We start from the raw sequence: 15970 nt of genomic DNA on the forward strand, positions 1-15970 counted from the left end.
GAGGTTTTTACAGATTTTTAAGAAAATAAATTTTGGCACCAAACTAAATTTATAATTTTAAACTATTTCAATAGATTTTTAAGCATCAAAATTAAACACACTTTTCAGATTATTCAAATATAAAATATTTAAAATAAGAAAAATATCACAGCTGTACTTTACACATATTTAATTATGTTTCTAACTACGTATAAAATCTGGTCTTACAGTGTGTAGAATGAGATAATTTTCAGCATGTACTCATGTATCAGTGGTACTTACAAAGCAGTTCTTATCAGGATTTCTTTTCCAATGTTTCTTGGCTAATTTCTTGGCCAAAGTGGAATGCAGAGTTGCATGAGATTGTGTTCGAGGATTTAAAGCCAGGATACTCTGAAGACAGCATAAACAAAGTATAAGCATGTGTAAATATGTTGGCATTTTAAAAAATCAAATTTTATTTTAAGATTCCCCACACATACCCCAAAGACATATATTAAAAATGTTGTTTTTCCCTTCTACTATTGTAATTCCACAACAAACTTATCTAAAGTAATCATTTACTAGGTGATATCCCAGCTGACTTTATAAAAATATTTATTAATGATAATATGGAGTTCAAAAACATGTGAAATATAACAAATAACTCTTTAAGATAAATTTTATAATTAGTATTCTTACATGAGAATGAAAAGAGAGGCACTTCATTCCAGATTTGATTTAAAGTAGTAATAATACTCTCTACTTTAAGTTTTTAGAGTTTTACCAATTGCTTTCAAACGTATTATTTAATTTAACTTACAAACAGCTACTATTATCCCAAAATCTTGGATGATCAAATAAATTGAGGCTGGTTAAGTAACCTGTTCAAGATCTCACAATTAATATGTGGAAGGGAATGAATCAGAACTCAGTTCTTCTGAGTGTTGGGCTTACATTTGAATTCATCCAAAGATGAAATCTATATATTTTACTGTGACTTTGTGAGGTATAAAGTAGAAGAGAAAACCTTTCTAACCACACATGTAAAGCAGCACCTGAGTAACTGAATAAAAAATGAATTCCAAAGCCCTGTCTTAAGCAATGTTTTAAAACATAACCACTGGGCTTCCCTGGTGGCGCAGTGGTTGTGAGTCTGCCTGTCGATGCAGGGAACACGGGTTCGTGCCCCGGTCTGGGAAGATCCCACATGCCGCGGAGCGGCTAGGTCCGTGAGCCATGGCCGCTGAGCCTGCGCGTCCGGAGCCTGTGCTCCGCAACGGGAGAGGCCACAACAGTGAAAGGCCCACGTACCGCAAAAAAAAAAAAAAAAAAACATAACCACTAGGAGTCTTCCAGAACAATCACATGAAGACCTCTGCAGATCAACTCCCCAGCAGAACAATATAACTGATAAAAATTAGTAAAATTAAGAAGCCTTTGAAATCTCCAGAAATTGTCGTAAAGCCAAAGAGCAAATGAAGGAACATTTATTCAGGCAAAATCTACTGAAACTTGGTAAGAATGGCGAGGGTGTGTGGCATTCGAAGTGCAGTCTGCCCCCAGCCTCCACGTTCCCAGTTCAGCCTGACAGAAATTCTACCTCAGGTGAGTACAGCCAAGAACACAGAGCTCCCTCCGCCCCCAGCCTCTAGCTGAGGCTGTGGTGTCTCCCAGAGAGAGGCAGGACATTAACATTTCTCATCCCCTCTCCCTACTCTACCAGCTATGCAGCAACTAAATGCCAAAAGTGCAGCTGAGAAGTCAGGAGCTCCTTTGCTTCACCCAGCCCCCACTCATAGAGTAGAGGCTCTACTTCAGAAGCAAACATACCAGTAACAATGGGGTTCTGATCACCATCATCTCAGCTCGCTCATGGTTTAGAGTTAGCAAACCAAGAGAAGCAAACTGAGATCAGAGGTTACCGCCTATACCAGGGCCCTGCTCATAAAAGCAGGAGTGTCACTCTGTGAGAAGCAGGCCACTGTAACCACACCTAGATCTGGAGCTGTGGCTCAGAGATTTTTCCCAGAGAAAGAGGCAGGCCATAAGAACAGACGGCTCTCCCCAGAAGAACTGACTTTATTTGAATTAATACATAGGAAGTTCAAGCCTAAGGGTAGTCTCAAAAACAATAAAGATTTTGATGCCAAACAATTAACACAAAACTGGTAGCTTCATGAGAGCAATAAAGTAAGGCATAAGGCAGACAGTTTACCAGAAAGAAATAGCTAACAGCTCCTGCAGGGCCACAGCAAGCCGCAAAGACTCACCTGAAAGCTACCCCAGCAAAGGGGCCCAAATTTAACTGAATCACACTGTGGAGCAATTTATATGCCAGGGCATTGTCAAAAACAGCAGAGTAATCAACTAGCAATCAATAGAGACTAAGGGCTGGCTGTGATACCAACAGAGGTGGATAGTTTAACAAAGAGATCCAAAGAGAAGACACAGAGTCCCACTAAAACCCCTGTCATCCCAGAGTTACTAGGCACACACCCACGACTTCACCCTACATGAGTGCTATCTGAGGTTCACACCTTGGGGGAAATAGACTTCCCTAAAGTAGTACACCAAATCACTAAACAAATATGCAAACAACAACAAGCCCCCATCCCTGGGGTGGGGGAGAAGGAAATTAGTATCCTGAATTGCTATATTATCTGAAATGTTCAGCTTTTAATAAAAAAAAAATTACAAGACATTCAAAGAAGCAGGATTATGTGATCCATGCAAGAAAAAAAGCAGATAACAGAAATTGCCTTTCAGAGGTTCCAGGTATAAGATTTAATAAAAACTTCAAAGCAGCCATTATAAGGAAGGTATAGTAACAATATCTCATCAAACAGAATATTCATACAGAGATAGAAATTATTTTTAAAATTATGGAGATAATAAACTACAATAACTGAAATGAAAAATTTGCTAGAGGGGCTCAGTAGTATATTTTAACTTGCAGAAGAAAGAATCAGCAAATTTTAAGAGAACTCAAGAGAGATTATGCAATCCAACAAACAAAGAGAAAAAATATTTTTTTTAAATTAACAGAGCCTTAAAGATATGTGGTACAAAAAAAAAAAGATATGTGGTACACCATTAAGTACCCCAAAATATTGTAGCAGGATATCAGGAGAGGAAAGAAAGGAGGAGAAAAAAATATAAGGAGAAAAATGACTAAAATTTTGATTTTAAAAAAAGACAGAAAAAACATTAAAGTATATATCCAATAAGCTCAAGAAATTTGAAGTAGGATAAATGCAAAAAGATCCACACATAGGAACGTTGGTAAAAATGCTAAAAGTCAACACCAAAGAGAAAATCTTGAAAGCAGCAAAAGAAAAATACTCATATGTACAAGGGAACTCCAATAAGTTTAATTGTTGACTTCTCATCAGGAACAATAAATGTCTGAAAGTAGTAGGATAACATTTACAAGGTACTAAAAGAAAAAAATTGTCAACCAAGAATCCTATACTGAAGGCAGAAGAACAAAAAGGAAATAGATTTGAAGTATACTGTAAACCAACTAGACCTAATAGATATCTATAACCACACTCCATCCAACAACAGAATATACATTCTTCTCAAGTGTACACAAAACATTCTCTATGACAGACCAGATGCTAGGCCATAAAACAAGCCTTAATAAATTTTAAAGGATTAAAATCATACAAAGTAGTTCTCCAACCACAATGGAATGGAAACAGATATCAATAACAGAAAGAAATCTGGGAAATTCACAAACAGCTTACATGCACATAGTAAACATTGTGCTGAGAGGAGTCAGTTACAAAATACCACATATTGTATGATTCTATTTATACACAATGTCCAAAATAGGCAAAGCTATAGAGACAGAAAGTAGACTGTGGCTGCCAGGGGCTGGGGGGATTAGGGCAAATGCAACATTACTGCTAAAGGGTATATGGTTTCTTTGGGGATGATGAAAATTGATTGTGGTGATAGCAGCACAGCTATGAATACACTAAAAGCCTTTGAATTCTACACTTTATACAGGTAAATTGTACAGTATGTGAATTACATCTCAATAAGGCTGTTACCAAATAATAATAATAAACACATATTCTACATTCAGTGGATTTCACTGTATACTGCATTCATTCTAATAAACATCAATTGGGACTTATTTTATTATCCCAGTATAAATGAAGATTACTTTTAATAATTGCTATATATGATATACATGATATTTCTTCAATCTATCAATTTAGATGTCTGTGTTCTGGACAACAAACGAACAATAGAGCTATGAGTTTTAAACTCATAGTGTATTCCTTATGATGCAATAATGCCAAAGCAACCTAGTAATAAGAGCCAACATTAGAAAACATAAGTGGGCTCCCCTGGCAGCACAGTGGTTAAGAATCCAACTGCCAATGCAGGGGACATGGGTTCGAGCCCTGGTCTGGGAAGATCCCACATGCCGTGCAGCAACTACGCTCGTGCGCCACAACTACTGAGTCTGCACTCTAGAGCCCACGAGCCACCACTACTGAGCTCACGTGCCACAACTACTGAAGCCCGTGCACCTAGAGCCCATGCTCCGCAACAAGAGAAGCCACCACAATGAGAAGCCCGCTCACCGCAACTAGAGAAAGCCCACTAGCAGCAGCAAAGACCCAATACAGCCAAAAATAAATAAATTTATTTTAAAAAAAGAAAGAAAACATAAGTAATCTCATTTTTATACAAAAAAAGTTGAAAACACTTCCTTATTATAAAATAGATGCAGTTTTGTTTTAGTTATTCAACCTGAACCATTACTAATCTCACACATTAATTCAAACTGATAAATAAAAAGATGACATTTTTTAAAGGTAGTTATTGTGGCCAACATTTAAAGGAAAAAAAAAAACTGGGTAATATGCAAGAAAGATGGCTGTATTTCATTTAGTTTTTACTTCCACAATCCATACTGTGATAAATGATTATGTTTATCTATGTCGGCACAGTAATGTAACTTTGAGAATAAATATTCTGAATGCAATTTATTGGCTGCTTATCACAGTAACTTTTCTTTTACACAGCATAAGTAGAAAGTATAACACAACATGAAATATTGGGTTAACCTTTTGCAAAAAGGCAGTGAGTTGAATTCAATGGATCTTGGCTAAAAATAAATTGGATTGTGGAGAATGGTTACCAAGGATTTGACTTAATAATATCCCAAATGAAAAGTGATATAAAATAAAAATACAAGACACGAGTGGTTGAGAGCTGTTAAAAACAATTTTCCAAAGCAAGACTTTTTAAAACTAAAAGTCAATATCATCAATAACTAAGCAGCTGGCAGAATAATACAGGAGAGTTCTAAATTGTGTTCTTCCTAAGAAATGACCAAAGCCAGGTCCTAAAAGGGTCACAGGGTCCCCTCCCTGGATAAATTGAGCACTATAAGAGGCCCATTAACCCTTTCAGATATAAGGCATACTGCTTATAAAGGGAGATTTTCTCCCATGCAAAGAATTTGGCCTTTGGCTTTCCCATTTTCAGTAACACAATAAAAATGTACTGGTGATTCTAAAGACAAAAAAACAGAATTTGAGAAAATTTCATTGTACTAATTTTATTTAGGTTAAGAAACGATAGAATATGATCCAGAGACAGATTTACACATGAGATCAAGTCAGAGGCATGTGTTGTCACTGTGCTGTCTGTCAGTGCTATTCTGGGAAGCAGCTGGAATGCCACAACACAAAAACTAGAATTCTGCATCTGAGGAGCATCCTTCTGTACTGCCATAGAGAACACAAAGAGGAGCCCATATTGACTACAATAACAGGCCCTCACTTCACAAATAAAAGCATTAAGTCTTAGCCCAAAAATACTGGAACTGAGTACTGAGAGCTTGAATTCCAATTGCAGAAAACCACTTGGCCAACATATTCTCTTTCTAAACACACAGCTTTGTTTTATATCACAATATCGATTATTCAAACATAATGCACCATTAAGCTCCCTTCATCCTTTGCATTTTAAATTATAAGCAAATGTTTCCTCTTCAGTACTGGTCATTGCTTACTGACCCATTAACATAATACACATACACTGACATTTCTGATTTACAGGCTGAACTTAATGAGTTAGATTTTGTCTTATTTAAATTATGTTTAAATTTTGTCTCTGGTAACTTATCCTGAGGTCTCTATAATGGTCTCCTACTTTCCATTGAATCATGTCAAAAATAAATAAAATTTAAAACATGCTTTTCTCATTTTTTCATAATTCGGTATAACTATCTTGATTTCAGCAAAACATTGTATTGTGCTGCCATTCTTTTCCTCTATAAATATTCTCAGCTAACAGAAAAACAGAAACAACTATTGCTTAATGATTTTGCTAAGTATCTCTTGCTTCATCCAGGTAACAATCTAACAAATGTTCATCAATGGAGAACTGAACTTTTCAGTATTCATTTGCTTAACAGTCTCTTGCTTACAGGCCCCAATCTCAGCCAGTTACCCTACTCTTTCCTATGTCTATCACTAGTCATAGTATAAGGCAAGTTTAAGTAACTTAGGAATTTACAAAGGTGTCTTTGGCTCTTGGATAAGCTCAGAACTCCAGCTGGGTTGGGAGCTGAAGAGGAGAGAATGCAGCCTCCATTTTGCACCTTGCACCCACACTTGAGATATAAATAACCTTGAAGTCTGAAAACCTTGGAAATCCATGGTAATCTGTCCCGGTCAAGAAATCTAATTATTCTTAATGCACTTTCATTCCTTGTCCAGGCTCAGATTTCTTTTCCTTTAGGTTGGACTACCTTTCCAAATAACTTATCTTCCATATTTTTCATTTTACTAGCTCTATTCAAAGAACATTTTTTCCTTTATGCACAATGACTAACTCACTACATTTAATACATAATTGATGAAGGATGAAGTCTCTAACAGTCCTAAATTTTACAACTTTCATTGTATTAAATATCTACTAAGCAATATGCATAGTGTTTCAGATTAAATTTGGGCTTAGATTTTAGCTCTACTATTTTTGCTGGTTATTTAAACGCTCAGTCCCTCTACTTCTTCAACTATAGAATGGTCATTAGTAATAGTACCTACTCCATAGGGTTGTTTTGAGGATTAAATAAAATGACATATAAAACTTAGAATGGTGCGTGCAGAAAGTGCTTAATACATGTTATCAATTAGTATATGATGGGACTAGATTTTAGACTCCACTCAACCCATTTATATTCATATTCTTATATTGTTAATTTTGAATACATATGTATATATGAATCATACAGGAATATAGAAACAGATGAAGGCAACAGGTGAAAAGGTAACTATAAATGAGACAGTAAGTAGAGATATATCCCAGGTGAAAACAAATCATTGGTCTCTGAACTTATCTTTGCCCTAAGTCTGCAATTTCAAAGGCACATTGCCTGAAAATGCAATATGCTCTTCACAAATTAGAATGGAAGGGTCATGAAATTCAATTACAGATTTTTAAAATCCAGTACATGTATATAGCAATGTAGATATCATTTTATAATACATATAACTCTATATAACTCATGGACCTTTGGCTGCAACATGTTTAGGTGAACTCATATTACATTTCCTTCCCAAGAAAGACAGGGCCAGTCAAAAGTGATGAATTTATAAAACATCAAAAAACTCATCAACTGGAAGTGAATGAACCCCTTCAGAAATGCTAGTCATTCTGGGACTTCCATGCCTGGGAAATTTGATCTATTTCTACTGAACCAATAGTTAATACAAATAAAATAGTTTACGTATCTTAAAACACTGCATTCATCATGTCACTCTCCTATTCAACAAGCAAAGGTCTGCCACGTGAAGCTGCTGCCTGCCTTTGCAGGGTCCAGTATGCACTCTTCTTCACTTACAGAATACACACCACACATTAGGCACCTAAGTGCTTCCTAATTGAAAAACGTCTTTTAATGTCTTTCAGAAAAGATTAAGAATTCAAACACAGGATTCATAACTTATACATCTGATATTAATCTCATAATTCTTAATACAGAACAGAGCATACCAAAGGTGGTGACTGATTCTGACTTAGACACTGTATTAGTCAGCTTGGGCTGCTATAAAAGAATCTCATAGACATTTCTTTCTCACAGTTCCGAGAAGGCCCTGTCTCTAAATACTATCACATTGAGAGTTAGGGCTTCAACACATAAAATTTAAGGGGGACACAAACATTCAGTCCATAACAGCCATGGAAAGGATTCTACTATCTGTGGAACTATGCAAATGTTAACTTGGGCATTAACTTAAAAGATATTTTTCTCTTAAGATTGCAGTGGTACTACATTGAGTCTACACTTTTATTTTATCAAGAAGAAACTTCAGAATAAACAAAAGAGATATTACATGGTATTGCTTAAATTTTAATAAAAACAATATTGACAAAGAAATTAATACTAGCCATTAATTATGTATCTTCCTTTATTCCTTTAACCATTTGAATAGCATATATACCTAGTTATGTACTGTTTATATATTTTCATAACAGGAATTGAAAACAAAGTGTCACATGCAAACCCTTATAAAGTGGTATCAAAAAAAAATAAAATAGATAAAGTGGTATCAAAAATATAAAAATGATGAGAACCTGTACTATACCCATTTTATTTAAAAATTTCACTACTTTATAAACTATTTTCTATTTAATATAATTTAATATATTATTGCAAAGTATCTCTGCATTATATATTTAAATAAAAAACAATATTTGGAAAAGGCATAACTATAAAAACTCATGCTAAAATAGTATCTTACATTCTCAAGAGTTGCATATATATATATGAATGTATACACAGAAACTCAAGATAAAATTATGCACGAAGAGAATTAAAGAGAATTATTACATTACCAAAAAATATTCACCAGTTCACTGATAATTAAGAAAATTCATATTCTAGAATTTATACTTTTTATATTCAAGAAAAATTAGTAACTTTATCTTAAAACTTGCTTTACAGAAATTTTTTGGCCTCAAAAATCAGCCTTTGAGAGTCTTTTTAAGTAATATGAAAACTATTACAATTTACCTTTAATCTATTAACTTTTGTGTATAAGATACATTGTTTCTCAAAAGAGCTGTGTTTACAAGACTAAAGGTCATTTTAGTTCAAGAGAGGCTAAGTGTACGCCAGCATGCTAAAAATAAAGCAATACTGGAGAGCAAATGGAAAAGCTAGAAAACAAGATTTAAGGGGAAAGAAGAGAGTAGGACCTTGGCTGAGTTTAGATTTTTTTTTTAATTAACTAAATTGAGCAAGTAGCATGATTTCCAGGTTCACAAAATCGTAATAAATCAAGGATTGACTAGTTGCCCTTCATTTATATGGTTAATAGCTAAAAGGAAACATATATGGGCTAGCAAGTGATTTATATCAGAAATAAAAACTAAAATTATTTTTAAGTGATCTATTAATTTCTTGATTTTATTAACATGAAGAATTATCATAAGATACATTTTCTTTTTGCCACCAGGAAGAGATCCACACCTGTGCAGAGACTAACCTACTTTCTTCCTTTTTTCCGCCCCACCATCCCCTAGTCTATCCCCACAGCTGTGCTTGCTTAACAAAAACTAAGGCAAAACCTTTGAACCAGCCCCAGCCAGAAAGCGCCAAGACGGTCAACCGCCCTGAACCGGTTCCAGCCCAACCACGAGGGCGGCGCCTGTGCAGACGAGAACCAAAGTGTCCATAAGTTGTCTTTGCCTCATTACCATGCTAAGATCTCCTTCCAAAGAGGGGGCTTGCACTTTGCGAGACACAGTTTGTGCTGCATGCAAAGGAGCCCAAAGGACTACTCATGCTCTGGTTGCTTCTGGAAATTGCTGCCCCTTTCCCAAAGTCTGATGGCGTACTCACCTGTTACCCCTTAGGAGTTTCTCGCCTCCCTCCCTGAGGGAGAAGGGTTCAGTAGAACACAGAGCTTTCCCTTCCTCATTCCTTAATCAATAAAGTTTCCCGCTCTGCTTTGCCGAACCTGCTCCCCTTCAATTGGTGCAAGCAGCACCAGGCAAGAAAAGGACCCAACTGGGATCCACCCGATCCAGGAGGGGGTCAGTAAGAATTTGAGAAGGATAAGTGTGAGGCAAGGATGTGGTGAGTTTGGGAGTTCAACTATTTAAAATCAAGAAAATGCAACTTTTGAAAACTTTTTTTTTATTATGCTATAAGCTTTAGTTTACTTCTCAACTCTCCATGACTTTTATGCCATATTCAATACTGTTGATTTGCTCTTCTATCCAGAAATACATCGTCTTTGGTTTCTGTGGTATCAGAGTTTTAAGGCCTCTCTTTCTATTCACTACCTTTACTTCTGTGACTTCCATTGTCCTCTTGACCACAATTAAGGGTCCTTGGACCTCTTCTGAATGCCCCTTTATTGATGATTTCTGCAGCTGAGTCTTATATCTATATTCCAAACCCTGAGATCTCTCTCTGTCTTGATCTACAGTTATCTACTTCACTGGATGCCAAATAACCCACTTGCATGTTCCATCATTATCTCAATTTCTTCACATCAAAAAACAATGTATTGTCTTTTTCACCCAACTTTTTAACTCCACTTGACTTCTGTCAATAATACCACCACTTCTCAGTAAATTGAACTTCACATGTGGTCAATCTATAACTACTGTTTCTTTTGTTCCTTAAACCCACACAATGCCAATGTCATTTACATCTGGCCCATCCTCTCTGTATTTCCTATTTCTACAAACTATTGCAGATCCTATTACAGTACACTTGGATCATGATATACTACTACTCTCCCAATTAAACTATTCACCTCAATTCTGTACTTTCTCTCTTTCCCATATAACAGACATCCTACACACATATAAATGCATGTGCACACACACATATACACACCACAAAGCTTAAATGTCTCCCCATTACATACATAATGCCAATAAAACTATCACCTTGCTATTCAATCTGGTACCCACACATAGACACACCACAAGGCTTGAATGTCTCCCTGTTACATACCTAATGCCAATAAAAATTATCACTTTGCTATTCAATCTGGTACCACCTACCACTCCAACCTACTTCCGCTCTCACCTATTTGTTGTTTATTGAGTCTGTGTACAATCCTACCTCCACACTTCTGCTCACATCACTTCCTGTCTAGGATGCAGCCACTTTATGTTAGTTTAAATGCTAACTTTCCTTTAAGAACTAAGAACTATTTCCTCCAAAAATTAAGAAGAACTGTCCTTGCCTCTATTTAGATCATATCCATGAACTTCTAGATAACCTATTGCCACTGTCACTGGACACATCAGATAGGATATCAATTATTAATATATATGCCCTCTCATCAAACTGTTCAGTAAAACCCTCAAAAGCAATGATATAGTTTATATATCCTCCTGTCCTCAAAACCAAGCATAATTTTTCGTTACTAAAATTATGCAAAAAATGGTTAATAAGAAAAGTTCTTTAGCAAAACAGTCATAAAAAGCAGCAAGAAACTTCCACTGGAGAACGAACTTTAATGCTGGCAAAACAAACAGAATTTTGTTTTCTTAGTGTTCATTCTATTGCAGAGGACAAAAAACACCATTCAGTATCTGTTAGCACTTACAAAGATATTTAAGCCATATAATCATTAACTACTCCAAAATGGGAGGTCAGTGTTTTCCTACTTTCATTGGAAGGTTTAATCACTTGCTGAAGCAGCAGTGACACTTTGAACTGAACCTTGCAATCTGTGGTAATATAACACCAGCAAAAAGTTCTGACAAGAAAACAAATGAATTTCTTGTTATCCACTTTGAACATTTTCTAGGGTCAAAATTTTGAATTTTATTACACAACACAGACATCTCCAACATATGATAGATGTGGTCCCTACGACAAAAGAAGATGCAGACCACTGGACGAAGTAGACACAAAAAAAGAAAAATAGGGGCTTCCCTGGTGGCTCAGTGGTTGAGATTCCGCTTGCCGATGCAGGGGACGCGGGTTCGTGCCCCGTTTCGGGAAGATCCCACATGCTGCGGAGTGGCTGGGCCCGTGAGCCATGGCCGCTGAGCCTGCGCGTCCGGAGCCTGTGCTCCGCAACGGGAGAGGCCACAGCAGTGAGAGGCCCGCATACCGCAAAAATAAATAAATAAATAAATAAAGTGGTCTAAGTATGTTCATAGAGCAATGCATGGTGCTAAGTCAGCCCATAAGGTGAGTCTAGGAAAGGCTAGATTTGAAGTGTATTTTTTAAGGTTTTCCCTTGTAATCTTTAAAATAAAAAGGAGATCCTCTTAAAAGAAAGTATGACTTGTTGTTTATAAAAAAAAACCTGGAAAATACCTGGCAAGAAGAGAAAAGTTAAATTACAGTCTGTCTACAGTTGAGTAATATACATACTTATTATAAATTGTGTTTAAAAAAATACTGATGTGGAGAAAATATTATGAAAAGTTTTTAAAAGGAGGAAAAATCAAATTTATATATGAAATAAGATCAGTTCCATGAGAAAGATATAATTTTGTGTATTAGATAACTATTTTAATTAATATAAAATGCATGGATATAATTACTATCTAAGCCCTTTCTCTTACGTGATATCTTGTATTCTTAATGACCTTTGTTTGAGTGCCTAAGAGAATGATCTCCATTTATTATAAAAAGTAGTATTAGCTAATGGAAAATATGCAGTATGAAGTCAGATCAAGATATCTCAATTCTTTAACAAACATGATCTAGCAATTCCAACTAGGGGCATAAATATCTCACTTTAAATACTTTGGATTTAAACCTAAATTAAGATATGAAGAAATGAAGCCTCTTTTACTACTCTTCCGTTGTAATTAAATACTACTTGACCTAAACTGGTTTCCTTTCAGGAATAAGTAAAATTAAACTCTCTGCATCTTCTCAGGGTCTCTAGGATTCAGTACATTAGAGTTGGAATGGACTTTAGATATTAAGATTTTATTTCCCATCCTAACTCAGAAATCTTATTCCAAACACTTATTAAACTATATCAATCAAATTTATCAAAGAAATATGACAAAGCATTAATCTATAACATATACAAGGCTCACACAAATTATTAAGGAAACAAGAAAATGCTAAAAGATAAATACAAAAAGGGCATAAACACTTCACAGAGGAATGCATGTATATTTCCAGTTAAAAAATGTTCAGCCACCCACTGGGTCTTCATTGAAATAATTTTCTGCTCCTACCACTACTAGAAAAGCTCCTGTCAACTCTCTGATGATGAACAAGTTGCCCAGTATTTCTCTTTGTGCTATTGTTGTCACACATTTTACTTTTTTTTTCATATTTTTCACTTTTTTAACTTTTCAAGTAATTTTTATAATAGCTTTATTGAGATATAATTCACTTACCACACAGTTTACCCATTTAAAGTATACAATTTAATGGCTTTTAGTACATTCACAGAGTTGTGTAACCATCATCATAAACAATTTTAGAACACTGCATCAATTCCCCCTCCCCCAAAAAATCCATACCCATTAGTAGTCACTTTCCATTTACCCCAAACTCCCAGATTCAGGCAATCATTAATCTACTTCCTGACTACAGATCTGTCTGTTCTTTTTTCCCAGCTTCACTGCAGTATAATTGAGAGATTATAAAATTATATATGTATTTAAGGTATACAATGTTGTTCTAATATACATATACATTATGAAATGTTACCACAATCGAGCTAATTAAAATACCCATCCCCTTACAGTTATCTTTTGTGTGTGTGTGTGTGTGTGTGGGAAGAACATTTTAGGTCTACTCTCAGTAAATGTCAAGTAATACAGTACTATTAACTATGGTCACCACGCTGTACGTATCAGATTTCTAGAACATGTTCACTCTGCATAACTGAAACTTCGTACCCTCTGACAATCATCTCTCCATTTCCCCCACCTCCCAGCCCCTATTTTTCCCTTTCTGTGCCCAGCTTATTTCACTTAGCACAATGTCCTCCAGGTTCATCCATGACATTGCAAATGAGAGAATTTCCTTCGTTTTTATGGCTGAATATTCCTCTGTGTGTGTGTGTGTGTGTGTGTGTGTGTGTGTGTGTGTGTACTCCATTTTAGTTATTTACTCATCCACTGATGGACACTTGAGTTGTTTCTGTATCTTGACTATTATGACTAGTGCTGCGATGAACATTCCCGGGAGTGCAAGTATCTTCTCTTCTGATACTGATTTCTGTCCTTTGAATAAATACCCAGAAGTGGGATTGCTGATCATGTGGTAGTTCCATTTTTAATTTTTTGTGGAAATTTCACACTGTTTTCCATAACTGCTGTACCAATTTACAGTCCCTACAACAGTGCACAAGAGTTCCTTTTTCTCCACATTCTCGCCAGCACTCATTATCTTTCGTCTTTCTGATAACAGCCCTAACAGTGTGAGGTAGGCTCTCACTGTGGTTTTAATTTTCATTTCACTGATGAATAGAGGTGTTGAACACCTTTTCATATACCTATTAGCCATTTGTATGACTTCTTTGAGAAACGTCTATTTGCATCTGCCTTTTTAATTGGATTATTTGTTTTCTCACTATGGATTCACCTATTCCAGACATGTCACATAAACAGAATCACACAATATATGGTCTTTTGTAACTGCTTTCTTTCATTTTGCACAATGTTTTCAATGTTTTATCCATGTTGCATTTTACTTTTATATATATTATAAACCCCACACTACATAGTTTTCATTTAAATAATTACCTTTTAATGACCTTTAAATAAGTAAAAACCATACATTTACCCATGCAGTTACCATTTTTGCAGTTTTGTATTCCTTTGTGTAAATCAATATTTCTGCCTGATATTATTTTCCTTGTCTGAAGGACATGACTTCCTTTCACGTTTCTTACAGTGCAGGCTTGCTGCTGATACATTCTTTCAGCTTTTGTCTGAAAAAGTCTTTTTCACCTTAGTTTTCGAATGCTGATTTCACTGGGTATAGAATTCTAGGTTGAGAGTTGTGTGTTTTTCCCAGTACTTTAAATACGTTGCTCTGCTGTCTTCTCACTTGCATCGTTTCCAAGAAGAAAGCTGTTTACCCTATCTTTGTTCTTCTGAACTAGTTTGCCTGTGTTTTTGTCTGCTTTGAAGATTTTCTCCTTATAACTGGTTTTCAGCAATTTGATTATGATGTGTCTTTGTGTGGTTTCCTTCATATTTCTTCTACTTGGCTTCATGGGGCTTTTTGGACCTATGGATTTATTTTCTCAAATTTTTTTCTGATTTCTCATCCCACCACCACTCCTCTCCCTAGGGGATTCCATGTACGTATATATTAGGCCACTTGAAGCTGTCCCACAACTTGCAGCTCTCTTTTTTTTCCTCTCTATGCTTCATTTCAGATATTTCACTATCTTTTCTTCTGCACTATCTAATCAGTGTTTCATCTTATCCAGTGTATCCTTCATCATAGATATTGTAGTTATCATTTCTGTAAGTTCAATTTAGCACTTCTGTCTTATCTTCTGCGCCTCTACTTAACTTTTGAACACATAGAATGTTATAACTATTCTAATGTCCTCTACTAATTCCAACATCTGTGTCAGTTCTGAGTTTGTTTCAATTCGTTCACGTTTATCCTCATTATGGGTTGTATCTTCCTACTTCTTTTCAAAAATGTCTAGTAATGTTTAATTGGATGCCAGGTATTGTGGATTGCACCTTGTTGGGATATTTCTGTATTCCTATTTATGTTCTTGAGTTTTGTTCTAAGACGTAGTTATGTGGAAATAGTTTGATCCTCTTGGGTCTTGCTTTTAAGATTTGTGAGGTGGTATCTGAGCAGCAGTTAGTCTAGGGTTAATTATTTTCCACTACTGAGGCAAGTGCCCTATGAATCATGAAGTGTTCCAGTCTGGCTGGCGGGAGCAAGCATTCTTCCCAGACCAGTGTAAATGTCAGGTACTGTTCCTTCTAGTTCTCTCAGATTGTTCTTTACCCAGCTTTGGGTCACTTTTCTCACATTCATGTGCTGATT

At 35.8% G+C, this 15970-nt stretch overlaps 1 protein-coding gene across 2 annotated transcripts in view; it reads right to left on the reverse strand.

Moving 5' to 3' along the window:
- DPYD (dihydropyrimidine dehydrogenase) overlaps positions 1 to 15970 on the reverse strand; it is an 814043-nt gene that overhangs the window by 774893 nt on the left and 23180 nt on the right. For both annotated transcript variants that reach the window (XM_079926015.1, XM_079926014.1), the window contains exon 2: positions 262 to 372. In XM_079926015.1, the coding sequence (XP_079782141.1) occupies positions 262 to 372 (111 nt within the window). The remainder of the gene's footprint in view (positions 1 to 261; positions 373 to 15970) is intronic.

This window comes from Stenella coeruleoalba (assembly GCF_951394435.1).
Source record: "Stenella coeruleoalba genome assembly, chromosome: 1".
Classification (NCBI taxonomy): domain Eukaryota; kingdom Metazoa; phylum Chordata; class Mammalia; order Artiodactyla; family Delphinidae; genus Stenella; species Stenella coeruleoalba.